This window comes from Sesamum indicum, linkage group LG10 (assembly GCF_026168435.1).
Source record: "Sesamum indicum cultivar Baizhima isolate 11 linkage group LG10, ASM2616843v1, whole genome shotgun sequence".
NCBI lineage: Eukaryota > Viridiplantae > Streptophyta > Magnoliopsida > Lamiales > Pedaliaceae > Sesamum > Sesamum indicum.
In genome coordinates this window covers 21,326,652-21,346,865 of record NC_142666.1, presented here as the reverse complement: position 1 = coordinate 21,346,865, position 20,214 = coordinate 21,326,652, and the positions used below count along the sequence as shown (strand labels likewise).

At 32.4% G+C, this 20,214-nt stretch overlaps 3 protein-coding genes and 1 long non-coding RNA gene across 10 annotated transcripts; all 4 read left to right on the top strand.

The window, feature by feature from the left end:
• Nucleotides 1–1,015: 1,015 nt before the first annotated feature.
• Nucleotides 1,016–1,990, top strand: LOC105178923 (major allergen Pru av 1-like). Its single transcript, XM_011102516.3, has 2 exons — nt 1,016–1,303; nt 1,411–1,990. The coding sequence occupies exons 1-2, from the start codon at nt 1,120–1,122 to the stop codon at nt 1,707–1,709; spliced, it is 483 nt and encodes a 160-aa protein (XP_011100818.1). The 5' UTR covers nt 1,016–1,119; the 3' UTR covers nt 1,710–1,990.
• Nucleotides 1,991–4,472: 2,482 nt separating this feature from the next.
• On the top strand, nt 4,473–5,306 carry LOC105178944 (major strawberry allergen Fra a 1-3). Its single transcript, XM_011102535.3, has 2 exons — nt 4,473–4,736; nt 4,814–5,306. Exons 1-2 carry the CDS (start codon nt 4,553–4,555, stop codon nt 5,110–5,112), a joined length of 483 nt encoding a protein of 160 aa, XP_011100837.1. The 5' UTR covers nt 4,473–4,552; the 3' UTR covers nt 5,113–5,306.
• Nucleotides 5,307–5,841: 535 nt separating this feature from the next.
• Nucleotides 5,842–6,797, top strand: LOC105178924 (major allergen Mal d 1). The gene is made up of 2 exons (XM_011102517.3): nt 5,842–6,276; nt 6,357–6,797. The coding sequence occupies exons 1-2, from the start codon at nt 6,093–6,095 to the stop codon at nt 6,653–6,655; spliced, it is 483 nt and encodes a 160-aa protein (XP_011100819.1). The 5' UTR covers nt 5,842–6,092; the 3' UTR covers nt 6,656–6,797.
• A 2,290-nt stretch (nt 6,798–9,087) lies between these two features.
• On the top strand, nt 9,088–14,662 carry LOC105178925 (uncharacterized). 7 transcript variants are annotated; one of them, XR_016067853.1, is made up of 5 exons: nt 9,088–9,277; nt 9,477–9,659; nt 10,446–10,527; nt 11,009–11,096; nt 11,343–14,662. It is a non-coding gene; the product is annotated as an uncharacterized LOC105178925 (long non-coding RNA). The 7 variants fall into 7 exon arrangements; XR_002288448.2 differs by lacking the exon at nt 11,009–11,096; XR_016067851.1 differs by having other exon boundaries at nt 11,009–14,662.
• The last annotated feature ends 5,552 nt before the right edge of the window (nt 14,663–20,214 follow it).

Sequence of the window (20,214 nt, the reverse complement as noted above, 5' to 3'; positions counted from 1 at the left end):
AAAATCGAGGGGAAAAAAGTTAGTATTTATAAATTTTTTAACTTATATAATTTCATATGAATTAAAAATTAATTTAAAAATATCAAATGATTAGTATGAATCTATATATATTTAAAATTATTTCAAGATTAACTCAAAAGGTGAGGGCATTGTGTACTAATATTCACGACTTTTAAAGTAACCCCACATCGTACCACATGTCGTGTTCTTGGAAAGAGGGGATCGCTCCATCAGACTAATGCATATCCGATAATATCATCTTTGATTGCATGCGGGGACATCAATACATCTGTACTACACCAATTATTCAAAGAATATTCGATCAAGAATTCGTCGTGTTACCCACCATAAAATATAATTACTATACCACCCCTATTTGTATAATTTTAATTGGTCACCTTGTTTTTCTTTTTTTTTTTAAAAAATAAAAATAAAATGAAGGCGGCTTTTGCTAAATTTGTAGAATTTATAAATTCTACGTCCGACAAAAATTTAAAGATTTTATCCAGTTGGTAGATTAGGTTTGTTAATTTAATACCTGCTCCACTTAACTAAATTTACCAATTTATTTCTCATAACTTGCACTACTGTGGGTCGTTAATTTGCCTTTCTATTTTAATGCAAAGTGGATAAGTGAAGACATTAAAAATATATTAATATTTGTATTTTTTTTTTTAAGATACGATCAGAACATGATCCTAAAATTATATATAGATCGTTTATAGAAATACTTACAGATTACTCATCAATATAGCTATAGCAGAAAGAATCAAATCCACAATCAATTAATTCTTTTTTATAAATCGAGTCAATAAATATTAGATATTAATATCTACATATGAAAGGGAAATTTCCAAAGATCTCCAACAGTTCAATTAGATAATGATCTTATACTTTAATGTATGCCAAGTAGAGAACAAAGACAAACATTACAATAAAAGAAGACTATATATACTATTGCAACATGTGTTATCCACAGGGACAACCTTAAGCCCCCCGGCTTCACTTATAAATAGGGCTTTCGATCCTCATGATTTCTCACATCAATCAAACTCAAAGCCGGTACCAATTCTGAGTTTGCTCTCTCTCAAGTTTCTTCGATCAGTACAAGATTTGAACATGGGTGTGACAACTTACGAGCATGAAGATGTCTCCTCAATCCCACCACACAGGTTGTTTAAGTCACTCGTTCTTGATTCCGACAACCTCATCCCTAAGGTCCTCCCACAGGCCATCAAGAGTTGTGAAACCCTTGAGGGCGATGGAGGTCCTGGAACCGTCAAGTTGTTAACTTTTGGCGAAGGTACGTATTTATAATAATATTAATCATAGTTTTCAATTTTAGACGAGGGCGATATATATAATTATTTCAATCATATTATATTAAATTGTTATGTATGATACGTACAGGGAGTCAATACAAGCATGCGAAGCACAGAATCGATGAAATTGACGAGAAAAATTACGTGTTCAAATACACGGTGCTAGAAGGTGATGCTTTTGGAGACCAGCTTGAATCGATCTCCAACGTTGTGAAGATTGAGGCGGGGCCGGACGGAGGATCCATCTGCAAGACCGTCAGCACATACCACACCAAAGGAGATCACCACATCGCAGAAGACAAGATCAAGGAAGGCAAAGAGAAGGCAAAGGCAATCTTCAAGGCAATTGAGGCTCACCTCCATGCACACCCTCATGAATACAACTAAATTAATTAAAACCACGCTTTTTCTTATATAATCCCCCGAATTAAATAAAGTGTGTCGCTACATATGAAAGTGTTTTTTAAATTGTGAGTACCACTTTTATGAATTTAAGGTGTGTATTTTTTTCTTTGGGGGGGGGGGGGTGGGGGTCGGTGGTGGTGGTGGTTTTTGCCTGAAATGCTATTCCTGGTTTGATAATAAGCATAAAGGGTTGATGTCTGTATGATTTGAGTACATTCTGTAATAATATTATATATAGTTCATGTGTGCAATATTTCTCTTTATTTTTGTGTATTATTGTTAATTATATTTGAAAAATTTCTCTTCTGCGGATCTTGATTAATTTCAGGTATACTATTGAAGTAATGTTGACATGCAACTTGCTTTATAATGGGGCTATGTGATCATCCCTCAACTAATAGTCTAGCTAAATCATGATGCTATACACAAGGTTATTAAATCACAAAACACAGAAATCCTCACAAAAAAAGCCAAAAAAGAAAAACAAACATAAAATTAACAGCGTATACCCAATTTGAAATATTAAAGAAATATGAAAATATCTTCAAGGGAAAATAAATTCTTAAAAAATACTGGACAATATTTGCTAGACGGTCATATCATCTAAAAGTTTAAGTTAAAGAGAGGAAAATCATTTAATATTAATATTATATCCTAACGACACACCCCCATCACGTGCAAATCCCGCATGTGAATAGGTGAAAATGAAATTCAAATTCAAGACTTATTATTTGATAATTAAAAATAGGAATCATTTAATATTAATATTTTATCGTAAGAAGATATAATTTCTGGGCTTTTTTTTATTTTTTCCATTTACATTCCCCATCATTTGAGGTTCCTATATATGCTGGTGGTCAAAATTGATGTGCAGAAATATTAATAGTATAGGGTTAAATTTATTTTGACCCTCGGTGATATGTAAAAATCAAAAAATTTTCTATGAATTTTTTAATATAAAAAATCACCCCTATGTTACGAATAAATAATCACATCGTCTCCTGATCAACTTGAGTCTATTCTTTTAAAAACAATGATTAAAATACTCCTCATAGTCAACCGGTCAAGTTAAGCCTATTAATATATAATTATTTTAATTTATAATATATATAATTTATAACTATTAAAATATACTTAATATATATAATTATAATTTATAAAAAAATTTAAAATAATAATTATAACCCACCCCCACCCCACCTGCTTCGCCCCCTCCCCTGATCCCCGCCCAAATAAAAAAGGAGGGCGACAGCCGTCGCCTAGGAGTGAGAAGGGCGCGGCTTTTCAGCATGCCCCCGCTGTGTTTTTTTTTTAATATATAAATTAATTTAATTAAATAATATTTTATTATATACATAATTATTATATAAAATAATATTTTATTATTAATAAATATATAATATTTTAATTAAATAATTATTATATTAAATAATATTTTATTATTAATAAATATATAGTTTAATTAAATGATTATTATTAGATGTGAGAGAGAGGGCAAAAATATTCAAAAAAATGTACTTTCAAGTCAAAACGCATGTAGCCCAATTCTGTATGGAGAAACTTTTCTGAACTTTATTTTATATCATAGGAAAATATTTGATACTTTAGTTTTGATAAGAATTTTTTTAAACATTCCTATTATCATATGGGTCTTTGAACTTTTCCCTCGTAACATATACTCATATATATATATATATATATATATATATGCTTCAAAATAGTTTTTGTTGGGAACTTTTTGTTGCTTGTATCGAGGCCCCATCAGATCATAATGCACATCCCATAATTATATCTTCTTGATTGCGTTGTCCCAACATTAAAATATATGCCTATGATATCAATTATGTGACGATATACAATGACGAATTCTTGGTGTTAATTACCATGGACCAAAACATATTATCAGTAATTTAAGCTCAATTTGTATGGATTTAATTGGTAAATTAAACTATAATCAACCGCTCGATTTTGCACTATTTTTAATCAATCAAGTTGCCACATTATCTTCCTATCATATCTGCAATCCATTTACCTAATTCACCAATTTTATATTTGTTAGGTATATATATACTACATCATCTTTGCTTTTAGTCACGGTAAAAAATAAATAATAAATGAATAAGTTCAAATATTCAACTTTGAGCCCGCGTTGAATTTATTTATCTTTTGTCTTAATTTTATATCCTTGACAAGTACTGATATATATAATGAAATTTTAAAGCTCTTGGAACTCATTAAGGTTATATTTTGAAAAAAATAAAAAAAAATTCTAGTGACTCAGTATTATATATGTTTTTACATCAATTAGTATTTTTACAAAAATTATAATTCAAAATAAAAAATTTAAAATCATTTCATTCAAATTTATCAATCTAAACATAATAGTTATTCGATGATGTCCAAATAAATGATTTAAAGGAACTCGCGGTCAACTCGTTATATATCCAAATTATATTATGGATTAGGCTGAAATATTCAAATGCTTACATATGCATTGAAAAGTTCCAAGCTCTTGAGCTGAATTAGATAACCAACTGCTTCAATCAATATATCCAAATTTTGAGGGACATCATCATCATCTGCAGAAAACAAAGACTATTTATCATTACAATATTGGCAGGAAATGAAGACTTATATCATTACAAAATTTGTAAGAGAAGAAGACTATGATTACAATATGTGTTTCCACCGAATAATTAAACGTTAAGCTGGCCTTTGACTTTCACTATAAATGTGGGCTTTTGTTTCTCACAATTTTCAGACCACATAGCTTTAGTTTGGTACCTGTGTTTCTTGATTTTCCAATACAAGATTTCAGTTCAGATATGGGTGTGCTCAATTATGAGGATGAACTGATCTCCCCAGTCCCACCAGCTAGGTTGTTTAAGTCCCTCGTTCTGGACGGAGACAACCTCATTCCTAAGCTTCTGCCACATGCCTTTAAGAGCTTTCAAATCCTAGAGGGCCATGGAGGACCTGGAACCATCAAATTGGTCACTTTTGCTGATGGTACGTAAATAATCCAGGATTTTTTACTAATACGTTCTAAAATTATCACTAATTATATGTATAAAACTTTGGTACAGGGAGTCCTTACAAGACAGCAAAGCATCGTATTGATGAAATTGACGAGGAAAATTACATATACAAGTACAGCGTGATAGGAGGTGATGCTCTTGGGGAAGATTTTGATTCCATGACGCACGGTTTCAAGATCGAAGTCGGGGCGGATGGAGGATCTATCTGCAAAACCACCAGCACATTCCACACCAAAGGGGAAGATCATGTTATACAAGAAAAGATCAAGGCTGGCAAAGAGAGGGCAAAGGCAATTTTCAAGGCTGTTGAGACTCACCTCCATGCACACCCTCATGAATACAACTAATTATTAATTAAAATGGCTGTTTCTTAATTATATAAAAATGAAATAAAATGGAGTGTGCCGGTGTGAGAGTGTGTGTGAATTGTGACTATCATTTCTATTAATTTAAGGTGTGTAATTATCCCTATGTATGATTCAACTCATGTTGTAATAACGTATATGTATTAATGAATGTATGGATATATGTTTATGGTGAACTGTTAAATATATATATATATATATATATATTATATGCATTAAAAAAAGAAAATGACTATTGACTACAAGTTTAATAGTTATGGATTAAAAATTATTGTAAATACTTTGTTACGACTATTAATGAATGTGTGAAAGTTATTTGTTATGGCTAAAAGCCATGGTAAAAATATTTGACATGACTTTTAGCCACTTTTGCAGATACCAACGACTATAGCCATAATCAACGACTATTTGCTACGACTTTTTTTGACAATTAACCATGACTAAATGTTGTATTTTTTTTATAGTGATGCATATTCAATATAAATCTAAATTCGAGATTATACAAATACATAATATATATTGTTCCAGAGAATCGATGAATACATAAATAAATAAAGTTGGGATAGAATAATACGATTAATCAATATCCAACAGCTAGAAGATGGACCCACGCCATGACTTTCATCCTAAAAGATATATATATATGCTGAAAAGCAAGTGGTTATTGATGCATAAATTTTTGAGGTGTTAGGTTGCATCTACCAGTGTGCAACGTGAAAACTATAATTAAAAGCAGAAATATTTTTAGAATTAATTAAGATGATGGTTCGTTTACGCGTTGAATGAGTCAAAAACCAGCAAAGAAAGACTAGTTTTTTCCACCAGGGAACTTTCTCTGCATACGCCTACACCTCATTTCCAATCCCCCCAAAAGCCAGAAGCTCTTCTTCCTTGCTCCCTCAAATCCTCCATCTCCCTTTAGATAAGTTTTGCGAGGAAACGAGTGACCGACATATCTATCGATGGGTGTGATCAAGGTGTCCCAATCCTTCAGAACAAAAGTGACCCCAAGTAGGATGTTCAAGGCCCTGATCTTGGATTCTCACAACCTCTGCCCCCAGCTCATGTTCTCCTCAATCAAGAGCATCGACTTCCTCCAAGGCAAAGGCGAGCCCGGAACCATCAAACAGATGAACTTCACCGATGGTACGCATTCTTATATATATATAATTATACGGATTGATATCTATGATGAACGTGTAATATATATATATGTATATATGCAGCTAGTCCATTCAACTACGTGAAACATAGGATCGACGAGATGGATGAAGAGAAGTTCATGTGCAAGTACACTTTCATCGAAGGAGATGCGTTGATGGACAAGCTTGATCACATCACTTATGAAGTGAAGTTCGAACCGTATGGCTTTGGAGGGTGTATTTGTCGGATAACAAGTGAGTATTACACAAAAGAGAATGTGGAGATAAAGGAGGAAGATATTGAGCTTGGGAAAGATAGGGCTATTGGGATGTATGAAGTTGTGGAGGCCTATCTCTTGGCACACCCTCATGCCTATAATTGATCTGTATTTCATTTTCTAGAGACTTTGTATACATCACTCTCACTCTATTTTTTTCCCTTTTTCTTTGAATTTTATCTTTGATGTGGTTGTATATGTATGGTTTGTAGGTCATAATAATATTAATTAATTTGGCCGCTTTTAATTTCCCTATACATATGTAGATCTTCCTTTTTTCATTCATTGATCGATGTGTTGTTATTTCTATAAGTAAGATGAAAACATTAGTTGCAGGTGAAAACTATGGGAAATGTTAATTAATTATAGCCAAAATTTTAATTTTTGTATTGATTTTTGTTTGACATTTATAGATACTATTAATTTATTATATAATTTTTAATATACACAAGTTGGTACATCATTAAAGCTCAAATCAACTGTTTTTTGAGAATTCTTTTCTTTTTTTTTCCTATACTGCTTACTATCGGAACATCTTTGAACTCTATTCTCAAATAAAAAAAAATAGAACTTTTGTAGTATACAATAATCATCAACAAATTAAAAAGAAAAACTAAAATCCAATTGAGGTATATCAAAGTTAAGGTAGTGTCTATCAACAAGCTAGCTTGCATGTTTTGATCCCCTATAGTAATTTAGACTTATGAGTACACATCAATAAATTTGGCATTCTATTAGCAACTTTACAATATGATGAAATCTCTAGGTTATACATGCCAAACAATAATTGGAAGCCCAAGTTATGACAAACTCATTTTATCAATTAAGGACCGTATTTATTTATTATTGGGCCTTAGATTAAACGAGAGTGACTGGCCCAGTCCAAAGTGGAAATTTTATTACTGTTATAAAATGCCCAAATCACTCAAACTCTATAAAATTGAATATCGGTTGAAAAAAAGAGTAATAGAAGAGAAACAAAATTTAGCCATTTTATTTCGTCGGCGGCATCAGTTCTCAACCGTCTTACTCCGCCAACAGCCACCAGTCTCCAACCTCAGTTTCCTCTTTCTTTAAGTGGGTACTTCTTGAAAGTGTCAACTCAAAGCAAGTGACTTTTTTTTTTCTTTTTTAAGTTTCTTGATTTAGGGTTTTTGCATTATGAAATTAAAATGCATTAATTCAAAATATGTAATTAAAATATTAAGAATAAAATGTATCCAATAAGTAAATTATAAGCCAAATAATGCTTAAAAATAAATAAATTGAATAAAGACACACACATATATATAGCATAAATTATTATTAATTATATTAAATTATACATACCAACTTAACCATATTTATATGATTATGATCACTTCACTCAATAAAATTATTTATAAATGAATCCAACTTTTAATTGAGTCAATAACATTTGAATAGATAAATATAATTTTAATAATTTAAAAAATTTATAAATTGATTAATTTAAGAATAATATTTTTTTAATAATTGATATTAAACGCTATAGTTTTGTTACATGGCCTCTCAAATAAAATCAATAATAAATAAGTACGTACATAAAAAAAATTCTGATACAAACATAAATATAATTAACTAAAAAAATATTATGGCGTTAATTGATGGACAAAATCGAGTTTTAAAAATTGTGAAAGGTTTTTATATAAAATTACTTCAATTATAAAAACTAATTGACGCGAATTTTGAAAGAGATTGTTTATCCATTAAGGCAACCGGCTCAGCCCAATTGGAAGTGAGTTGTAAAATTGCAAATTTGTTACCGTTGTGAAATGCACAACACACACTAAAACAGACACTATAAATCATAGGAATATCAGTTGAAAGTAAAAAGAAAAAATAGCAAAAAATATAGAAAAACAAAATTTGTTCGTTCTATTTCAACGGGTGCATCAGTCGTCAAGATTTCAAGCAGCCGCGTTCCTCTGCTGACTGAACTATTTATTTAAATGAATTAAATTTTTAATTGAGTCAATAACATTTGAATAGATAAATATAATTTTTATAATTTAAAGAATTTATAAATGTGATACTAAACACTGTAGTTTTTGTCACATGACCTCTTAAATAAAATCAATAATAAGTATGTATGTACATTAAAAAAAGAAAAACATGATGAAATAATCATAAATATAATAAAATAAAAAATAAAAAAAAATTTATGGTATGTATTAATTGATGGACAAAACGAGTTTTAAAAATTGAGAAAGGTTTTTATATTAAATTACTTAAATTATAAAACCTAGTTGATGTAAATTTTGAATGATTTATAATAAAAAAATAATTCAAAATTTAACATAAATGGATGGATTAAAAAAAGTAAAAAATAATGATGACAAATAATAATTAATAAAAATTAATGTAATTAACTATTTATATTTATAGAACTAAATGTATGTGGCAAACAAGATAAAACAACTTATCCATTAAGGCCCAACAAAGTGTGCCCGGCCCAGCCCAATCTAAATTTTATAGTCGTTGTAAAATACCAAACACATACAAAAACCCTATAAAAATGAAATATCAGAGTAATTAGAAAAAAGCCTAGAAAAACGTCCCATTTCATCTGCAGCATCAATTCTCAACACTTGAGGCAGCCGTGCCTTCCTCCGCTGTCAGCCACCAGTCGCCTTCCTCCGCCGACAGCCACCATTCTCCAACCTCAGTTTCTTCTTTTTTTCAGTAGGTACTTCTTGATCAAAGCAAGTGAGTTTTTTTTTTCTTTTTTAAGTTTCTTGATTTAGGGTTCTTGCTTTGTGAAATTAAATGTATCTTGTTTAAATGAATTTATCTGCCCAATGGAAAACTTGGTATGAGTACTTCTTAAAGATCACGAATTCTTGAATTACACGGTCTTACTCTGTTTTTTTTTGTTTTCTTTATGGTGTTGGTGAATGATTTCAAGGTTCTTGAAATTCAACTAGTACATGGATTCTCTAGTACGCCGTGGATTACTATTGCCGGGGACAAAGGTGCGGGACTTAAATGCAAGGATGCCGGTGAAGATAGTTTTGTTGGTTCAGAACTTGCGAGGAGAATAGCCAAGACGGCTCCCATCATTGGAGGTTCTGAGGCCTCTTCCCTTTTGGTATGGTTGTTTTTTTGTTTGATTACTGTATTGATTTTGTTGTGATTTTTATTGCTACACTGGATAAAATGGTGAGAAAATGGTGGTGTTCGTTCCTAACATTCTATGTTGAAGTTGTACATGGGTTGGTAATTCTGGCATCAGCAACTCCCAAATAATAAAATTTTCAAGACATGACCGAGGAAATTGTTGGAACTACTTTTAAGGAACTTCCCTGAAAACTATTTCCAAGTCTCTTGACTATGTTTAACTGCTTCTCCTTTCAAGAAAAAATAAGTCAAGTTGGTGAATTTATCTTCATTTTCAAGAAAATGTGTTCTTGGGATAGTGTTCTTTTGGTGGAACTGTCCCTTGTATCCTTTCTTTGCTCTAAATCATGTGCAAGGATGAGCTGCAGTCTTTCTTTCATGTCATTTTCAGAATGCGGGAATAAGTAATTCTAATTACAGGTAAGTTGCATGTTTTGTTCTTGTATATGGTGCATCATGTATTTACCCTTGTTTGTTAAAAGATGTGTAGTGAAGAGCTGTTAAGTTTATTCTCATTGTTTTCTTTGGTCCTTCGACAATTGCCGGCCATATTTGTTGCTGCATAAAGGTGCTGTTCTTTAGCAATCTCTCGTGAGACGTATTCCCTGAACATGCTATTCTAGCCTTAATAAGGACACGAATTACTGGTTCTTCTTTCTCAGGCGTGCGTGCGTGCACGGGTGCATATATATAGATCTATATGTCTATATATGTTTTTGTCAGTTTTTCTGATATACAGATTGTTTCTTTGTTTCAGTCTGGTCGAAAAGGAACGGTTTTGGATTTGGCGAAGTTTGTCGACAAGGGTGTCCAAATCAAGTTAACTGGTGGAAGACAAGGTCAGTTATGTGTAAATTTGATTGGTTTGGAAATTCAGGCCATGTCTTTGTTCAGTTGTGAATGGATTGGTTCTAATATTTCTGTTCAGAAACTGTTGTGCTTATGATTGTTTTTTCTTGGTTTTATCTGGTCATTTTCCACTCTTAGTGACATTAATTTACCATTGAAATCCCTGATCCTCAGAATGCAATCAACAGCAGTGGCCTATTTGAACCTCAAACAATTTTGTTCCCCGGGTTACTGCAATTAAATCCTCCTTAAGATTTCACTATTTACAGTTTGATTGTCGCTTTGTTTTGACTTATCATTTTCCAAAACGTCTGTAATGTGTTCTGAAGGCATATATTTTCCCGTCCCTTTTCTTAAGCCTAATAGGTTTTGATCAGTACGCTTGTGTTAATTGCAAGACTTTATCAAATTGCGATGAGTGTTCATGACATAGTCACTTTGTTTCTCCAAATCTGCCATGAGGATCTACAGGCTTTGGTTTGGATTGTCATCTTGGTGTGTTGGATGATCTTCCTACCATTGAGATAGGAAAGAATGTGACTGCAGCAATAATATAAATGTATGCATTTTCTGTTTCAGAAAGTTCTTTACTTGAAGTTATATTATCTAAATGAATGCAAAAATGTAGTGGAAGTGATTTTCTTGTTTTGGGAAAAGGTTATTTGCATTGATGTAAAAGAATCATACGTACACTTACAAGCTTTTCACAAAAGTTTTTTTTGGAAATGATTTCTACCTGTGTGAGAGGTTAGTGATATTTTAGGTTTTCTGAAAATTGCTGCCAAATGATCTTTGGTTCACGTAGGACTTTGGTGCTGAAACCTTTTGTCTCCACTTATTAACACATGGAGCTATATGAGCAAGATGCTGAGGTTGTCAATTGCACAATCTAGAGTAAGACTACTGCTTGAAGGTAATGGAAAGCCATGTATGTCTTCACTTTGATTATTGAATCTGTGTCTACTTGAGGAGCAGTAAGTAACATTATGTTTACTGATCAATTTGCCTACTTCACCTCTGATTGCATGTATGTGATCCACTGATGGCTAAGTGTCATCCGTCCATTCTCTCTTACTCTTATTTGAACTTGACTTAAGTATCTTAATATTCTCCTGGGACTGTGATGAAACTTCCTAAGTATTTTACTCTTATATGTAATCCGCTGAAAGCTAAGTGCCATCATCCACTCTCTCTTACTCTTATTTTAACTTGACTTCAAGTATTATAATATTCTCTTAGGACAGTGATATTTTAACTTCCCAGACCAATTAATGGACAGACAGAATATTTTCTCTCAAGTGCCATATAGAAAGGTATCTTGTTTATGCGGTATCTATTTTATGCCTTTAAATTAGAGCATGTCGCTATATTATGTATATGTGTTGTTTTCTTTTGTGCATTCATGATTCTATCTTAATGCAAAGAATAGATGTCATACTATTTATAATCTCTTCGAGAAGTACTGTTGTTACTGGTAATCTAGCACGAATTCTTTTATATGCGAGTTTTATTGTTACTGGTCATAAATCATTTTTCAGTAATATGTATGATATGCATTTATTTGATTCTACAAGTGAAGCATGTCAGTTGGTATGTGTGATTCATACTTGTCTTTTACAAGAGCGAGGGCCAGAGTTTGAATTTGATTTGCCAATTCTGTGCGAAGTAGATAACCTCATATCGATAAAGATTGTGCGGGAATCAAAAGGTTAAGTAGGATTTAAATGCTCAGTTAAAACATATGTTGGCTGCTAAAGTATGCTATTTGACGACATTTTAGAACCTAATGGTAGCCTACCTATCTTCATATTCCTCTATTCTAGTTTCTAACTCAAAAGTAACCAGTGCCCCTATTAATTCTTCTAAGTCAATTTATCTTCCATATTTTGAAATCAAGGTGGTTGAACCATTGATTTTACACTTTGTATAATTCAAACCCAATTGTATTGCTTTAATTTCTTTGAAAAGTCACAGAATCACCATTCTCGTTTGGAAAGAAAATAATTATGGGTTTTGAGGCTGCTCAAAGTGTGAAGGGTGCAAGGTTAGAGTTGAGACCTAAATTGGAGAATAAACCCTCCTTTGTTTTCGTAAATTTATTCTTGGTGCATTTATTGTGTTGGGTTCTCTTTTCATGCGCTTGCCTTAAAACTTTTTGTTCGTAATACATTTGACATTCTTGTATGAATTTACAAAATTCATGTTGGTTCATGTTATTAACCTCTTGTTTTTGCAGGCGTATCATAGAAAAATGCGTTGAAAAATCTATATCATTCGATCATGGATTATTTTATTTGTGAACTTTGAAAATTAAATGCTATACTAAAATGCCTAACTGTTGTCTAGATGCCAATTTGAAATCTGTTTTTCAAGAGGACTTGGTAAATATTTTGTGAGTACTATATAATTTCATGAGTCCATAAATGGTTTTTGAGGAACACAGAGTTTTGCTAACTTAAATTGCGTTTGAAGAACCTTTAATATTACTGGAAATTGGTTTCCTTGTCAACTGTTCTTCTGTTATCAATTAATGTTTTCAAAATGAGCTTTTATATTTTACTCAAAGATTTGTTTCTTCTGTTATCAATTAATGCTTTCAAAATCAGCTTTTATATTTTACTCAAATATTTGTTTTTCTTGTCAAGTGTTTTATAATAAACTCATTTTTTCAAAATCAGCTTGAACTTACAAATAATGAAGAAAAATTAACAAAATATTTTGATTAGTAATAGATGAATTCATTTAATTGTTTTTGGATAAATGCATGACAAGTCATATGTTTTGGACTTTAAGTGAAGTTTTTTTTGTTGAATTTTAATTTTATAAAAGTAATCTACTTTGAAACAGTTTTTGAAGTTTTTTGGAACATTTTAAAAAGCATTCAGTTTACTACTTTTGGTCAAATTGCATTCATTGCCATAATTGTTCAGATTTTCAAGAAATACATTATTAACTTTTCTTTTGACAAATGATTATCGTGCTGAAACTTTGTTAAGATGTGTTGAAAATTCTTTTAAGATATTTGACCAATAATTTAAAAAACGATAATGAGACTGGCATCTAGAACAGTTATGCAATTTATTATATGTATGTTATTTTTTAAAGTTCACAAATGAACTAATTTGTGATTGTATGCTATAGAATTTCCAACAATACTTTGATACGCCTGCAAAGTTGAGATGTCGATGATATGAACAAATATGGTGTTTTGTAAAATTTGTACAAGAATCTTAAATGTACGACAAACAAAAAGTTTTGATAAAGCGATATGGGAATAAAACCTAACATAATGAACAAACCGAGTATAAACCAAGAAAAATAATGGAGGGTTACTTCTTGTTTACGTCTCAACTCCAACTCTCTTGCGCCTGTCATATTTAAAGCGGTCTCAGAATCCGTAATTCCATCGCTTCCAAATTAGAATGTTGAGTACGTGAGTGTTTCATAGAAATTAGACACTTTTGGGTTTGAATTATACAAAAGTAAATTGCAATGGTTTCAACTTTACTTGATTTCTCAATGTGGGAAAAATTGATAAAGAAGCAATTGATAAGGTCAAAGGTTGCTTTTTTGGCTAGAAAATGGTAGAGAGGAATATATGGATATATAGGTTATTATGTGGTTCTAGATGTTGTCGAAGATGCACTCTTCTTTTAGCGGCCAATATGTGAGAACTGGGTGTTTAAATTAGTTCTTAGAGAGATGTTATTTATATTAAGTTGTTATTGCATGTCATTATGTTGCGCATTTTCTCTTTAATTGTTGATTCTGTACACATTTTCTTGTTTGTTTATTTCATTCTAACAACTTAATGTTGGTGAAGACAGCTTTCACGGCGATTGGGTTCAAGTAATTTGGAGTATTGAGTCTTTTGCACCAGAGTATCAACCCTCCTGGGTTCGGCAGCCAGATTCTATTGTAAATAAGAATTAAGTGTGTATGGTAGTAATTCGGCCTTCTTTGTATTATGGCTCCAATAAGACCGCCTTGTTTCTTAGCCAAAGAAATAAAAGTTTGGATCCGAAACTAATTTGTAGTTGTATATTTATTACTTGATCAAAATCAACTCAACCATATGCACAAATTGGTACTTTATTGAAGCTCAAATCAACTGTTTTTTGAGAATTTTTTTCTTTTTTTTTTTTTCCTATACTGCTTACAATTGGAACATCGTTGAACTCTATTTTCCATACGGAAAATACACTGCCAATCAAAAATAAATAAAAGAAAATAGAACTTTTGTAGTATACAATCATCATCAACAAACTAAAAAGAAAAACTACAATCCAATTGAGGTATATCAACGTTAAGGTAGCGTCTATCAACAAGCTAGCTTGCATGTATTCATCCTCTATAGTAATTTAGACTTATGGGTACACATCAATAAATTTGGCATTCTATTAGCAACTTTAGAATATGACGTAGTCTCCAGGTTATATATAACTATAGCTCATAATTATGAATGTGATGGTGATTGTTAAATATCTTGATTTTAAATGTTCAAAATTAATAATAATTGAAATGGGGATGTCAATGATCTCGTAGAGATTTATCGACGTGACATATAATAAGAAATATCTCTTCTTTTATGGAGATTATATATTAAGTATGTTTTGACCGGTAAATATGTTATCATAGTTAGTCATAAAATATATTAAGTTCACAATATTATATACGTTTCTGTTATTGAAACATTAGCATTATACAATTATATTTTAAAAATAAATTGATAATAATTATTTTAATTGATAAGGATACTATTTACTTCTATTATTTGTAATTCACTTTCTAAATTTAATTGGTACTACTAAATTAAAAATATTTTTCAAAATTAAAATTTTATATTTCGTATTCACATATGATTATATTTCACTATTTTGTATTCATGTCAATCAATATAAAAATAATAATAATAATATAGTAAAATAAAAATAATTAGTCAAATTCTTTATTTTGGATTGCTTTAGTAAGAAGTTTCATTTAATAAAAGATTAACAATATAACTCAAAAAAAGCACAATATGAAATATGAAAGTGTACCCCGTGAAAGGTACGAATATTTTCTTACAATAGAAATAAACACTCAAGCTATTCTCACTATTTTATATTTAATCATAAGTTACTGTTATTAGAATTCTCAAAATGATACGTCCATTATATTATAAAAAAATTTATAATCTAAAAATATTAATCTAATATTAATATTAAAATAAAATTAATTAGTCGAAAATTACTTGATTTAAATTTTTCAACAATACGTTTAATTTAATAAAATTGAGGATATTTATTCAATGTTATATTTTTATTCTTTTGAAGTTTGGATTAGTATTTACATGTTACTCATATGCTAATTCATTTAAATTTTGATGTGCCCTAGTAATTTTTATATAAATATTTATGATCATTCCTAGCAAATTAAGCATGTTGAAATATTATGCTATTTAGTGAGATATATCACTCATCTTTTAAGAACTTTACAGGAATGAGAAGTATCATATATTTTTCTTCTTTATTAGAATTAAATATTATAGTTGCTTCATTATGTTTTCATTTAGAATCGTTTTAGTTTCTCAAGTTCATTTCTTGATATTAACATTCCTAAACTTGAATTTTGGTTCAAATTGATCATTCTGACCATGTTATAATTAGGAATAAACTGACCAGTTTAAACTTTTTTTTTTTTTTTCCTCACTTCAGTCCCTAAATTTGTAAGTTGTCAACTAGTAGTTAGTGCCACTACAAATACAGGAAATCAGATTCATAGATTGGTGATTAGTTCACATTTTATAGCTCAAATTTGTATATACGTACAGTAAAAACAACTCTATTTAAATTATGTTCGATCAAAATACGATAAATATGACATATTTGGCGTGTAATGGAACACTTCTCTCAAATTGAACATCAATTCCATGACAAATGTATTATATTTACTGTGTAATTGATTTATGTTTGATCTAACTCGATTTAAATTAAAAAATTTATATGTACAACAACACTCCTCATGATACATTGTGATGGGGATAATTCTTTGTAATGTATCTTTCAAGGGCAAAATAGTTACTTTGCATTATACTTTTTATTTGATTGACTTGTTTTGTTATGTTTTTATTTTTGAGTTATTTGTTTCCTTAATGAGAAGTTGAAAACTAATATATTTTAATAACGAGTAAAATTTTATAATAATTATAAATATATATCATGTGAATTAAACATTAGTATCGCACAATAATAATTTAGTTATGTAATCACTTTGATATATATATATATATATTTGATGCGGTCGAGATTTTTACGAATTGATAAAATTAAAAATTTTACCTACGACACAATTATGCACCAGGTGAAACACGATTTTCAAGGAAGGTCTTTTCATAAGAAAAATAATCACTTGCAATAAATAGTGGTTGCCTTAAAAAATTAATATTTTTGGTATTTATAGTAGCGTTGGAAGTTATACAGTGTGGTTGGTTGAATTTGTTTGATATGTGCCTCATATTTGTCTTCCACTTACTCACTTATATTTTTCTCCTTTCATTTGCATTTCAGACTCCCAACCCCATTTTCTCCACAATGGCTAGCAAAGGTTACTCTCTTCCTTAGTTAAATTTTGTTTCTTCTTCATTTAGTGTTCTTGTTTTGTATTTTGCTTCTTTGATTGAAATGTGGAGTGGGGAGGGTGATTGTGAAAATGGCTGTGAGTTACATTACCGACAGACGACGGCACACCCGACGGAAGGGAGGGCACGGCGAAGGTGGGGGGAGGCACGAGGCGCGACTTCGAGGTGGGGGGAGGGGGGCGACCCGTCGGCTCGAGGCGGCGCCTCGAGTAGGGGGTGCAGTCCCCCTCCCAACTTGTGATCGCGCCTCAGGTGGTTCGGTACCGGGGCTCAGTAGAGGGGATGTTACGGGCTTTGATCCACCTGCCGAAAATTTTTTTCACGTTTGGGGTGATCTTCCTCCATATCTAGAAGGTTATTCACCGATCATATTGCCGCGATTATGAGTTTGCCTAAGTGTCATTCTTTTGACTCAGGTAAAAATTTAGAGGATATGTCTGAGTTTGAGTTGAACTCAACGGGGTCTAGACGTAGCGAGAGGGATGAGGCTTTCGAAAATATTGCCTCTAGGGAGCATCGATTTGAGCGAGAGATATCTATTGGGAGGAAATTTTTGGCCTCTGCCTCTTGTGTTGCTTTTATTGCTAAGGCTCAAGAGGAGGCGGTCTCGAGGTTCCAAGAATCAAAGAAGTTGGATACGATCTTAACTGACAAGGCAACTCTTATTTACGATGATGCAATTCGAAGGTGTTGTCGTGTCTTTCGTTGGACCCTTAGCAAGAAGGGCCGGATTGTTGAAGAAGACAATGGGCTCCTTGATCTTGAGGTGTCGGAGGGTGAAGAGGAGGTGGTGGAAGTTGCCGACGGTTGAGCCCCCCAAGTTTAAAAGCTTCGTAGTTTTCTGTTTGTTACTTAGGATTTAATCTCGGAATGTAATCGGATTAATTTGTTTAGTATGAATTCGACTCTCGGCATGTAATCAACGCATATTATTTAGGGTGACCGCTTCGCCTCATATGGGGTGCTTTTGTAAGTAGGTGGTTCTAACTCGTGATTTTGTAGTATTTTACTTAATCGACTTTTATGTCACTTGCGTTGTGTCTTTCTAGGATGAGTTTACTTTTTTTACGCAATGTATTTTGATTGGATGGTTGTCACAAGGGATGATTTCGCTTGCGTCCCGGAGTTGGATCTTTGCCAACTTCATTTCGGGAGGGAAAATTCTCCAGGGATAACGTCGTTGGGGGGTTGATCTTAGTGGATTTTCGGTTAGGGGTCCCCGGGCAATTGATACCTCAAGGGGGCCTCTCGAAAATCCATAGATCCCCCTTTTCAAAGAAATTTTGAACTACAGCGGAAATATTAACTTCATTACTTTGGACGTAAATTACAAGAGTTTTACAAGAGGTCGACTGGGAGGGATAAAACGCTACACTTCTACTTTGCCCCTTATTACAAAACATTCAAAAATGGAACTTTACGTACCCAAATAACTTAATAGTAATACTTCTTGAGATTTGCGATGTTCCACGTGCGAGGGATGTCCCACTTTGCATCCAACTTTCCAATGGGGCCCGAAGATTAGGTTTTTCGAATCACCAGATCTCCCACTTGAAAACTTCTCGGATTGACTCTCGCATTGGTTGTGTACATAGTGGCCCGGATTGTGGCTTTTTCTCTGCCCTCTTCGAAAAAATTTACGTTCATCCTCAACCCTTGCTCGTTGTAGTTTGGGTTGTAATGTTTCACTCGCCAACAGAGTTCTCCTATTTCTGCCGGCACTACGGCATTTGTCCCATATGATAGGTTAAACAGAAATTCTCTCGTAGGTTCCTTGGTGTCGTTTGAAATGTCCATAAAATGCTAGGGAGCTCATCCACCCATGCCCCCTTTTCGGTTCCCAATCGAGTCTTCGAGTGTTAAAGGATTGTCCGATTGGTGACCTCCATCTGTCCGTTTGCTTGGTGATTACTAACTGATGAGAAGAATTATTGATCACCAGCTCTTTGTACCAGTACTTAAGTTTATTCCCCGAAAACTGAGTCCCATTGTCGGATATTATGGTGCGGGGGATCCAAAACGGCATATGATGTTCTTCAATAGAAACTTAATCTTTCTCCGATATCTTGGCTAACGGCTTGGCCTCTACCCACTTTGTAAAATAGTCCACCGCGACCAAGAACTTTCTTTGTCCTGCGGCTTCTGGAAAAGACCCAACTAGGTCCAAACCCCTCTGATCAAAAGGGCAGGGACTTTCAAGGGGTTGCATTAGTGTTGTCGGCTGGTGATTAATGTTTGCGTGTTCTTGGCATGCCCGGCATCGCCTAACCAACTCATGTGCGTCGGAGAGCATCGTTGGCCAAAAGAACCCATGCCTGGGGGCTTTTCCCGCTAAGGCCTTTCCTCCAAGGTGGTTTTCGTAAATTCCCTCATGTATCTCTCTTAGGACATAATTTTTCCTCTTCAGGAGTCAGGCACTTTAGGAGGGGCTGCGAGAAAGCACGTTTTTATAAGTCTCCATCTATCACAATGAAGCGGGATGCTTTTCCTTTCAAGGCCTTTGCCTCTTTTTGATCTTCTAGTATAGTTCCATCAGTTAGGAATCTGACGATCCCTTCTTTCCAACTCGGAGGTGTTGGATCCACTCGCATAATCTCATCTTGCTCCTCTATCACAGCTCTTTCCAATGAGAGAAAAGTGATTCTTCTGCTTCGGATGGCTGTCATCGAGCTTGCTAACTTGGCTAGTTGGTCGGCTACGGCATTATCTGTTTTCGACACCTGAACAACAGAGGCTTCTTCGAACTTCTCAAGAAGGGTTTTTGCATTATGAAATTAAAATGCATTAATTCGAAATGTGTAATTAAAATATTAAGAATAAAATGTATCCAATAAGTAAATTATAAGCCAAATAATGCTTAAAAATAAATAAATTGAATAAAGACACACACATATATATAGAATAAATTAATATTAATTATATTAAATTATAAATACCAACTTAACCATATTTATATGATTATGATCACTTCACTCAATAAAATTATTTATAAATGAATCCAACTTTTAATTGAGTCAATAACATTTGAATAGATAAATATAATTTTTATAATTTAAAA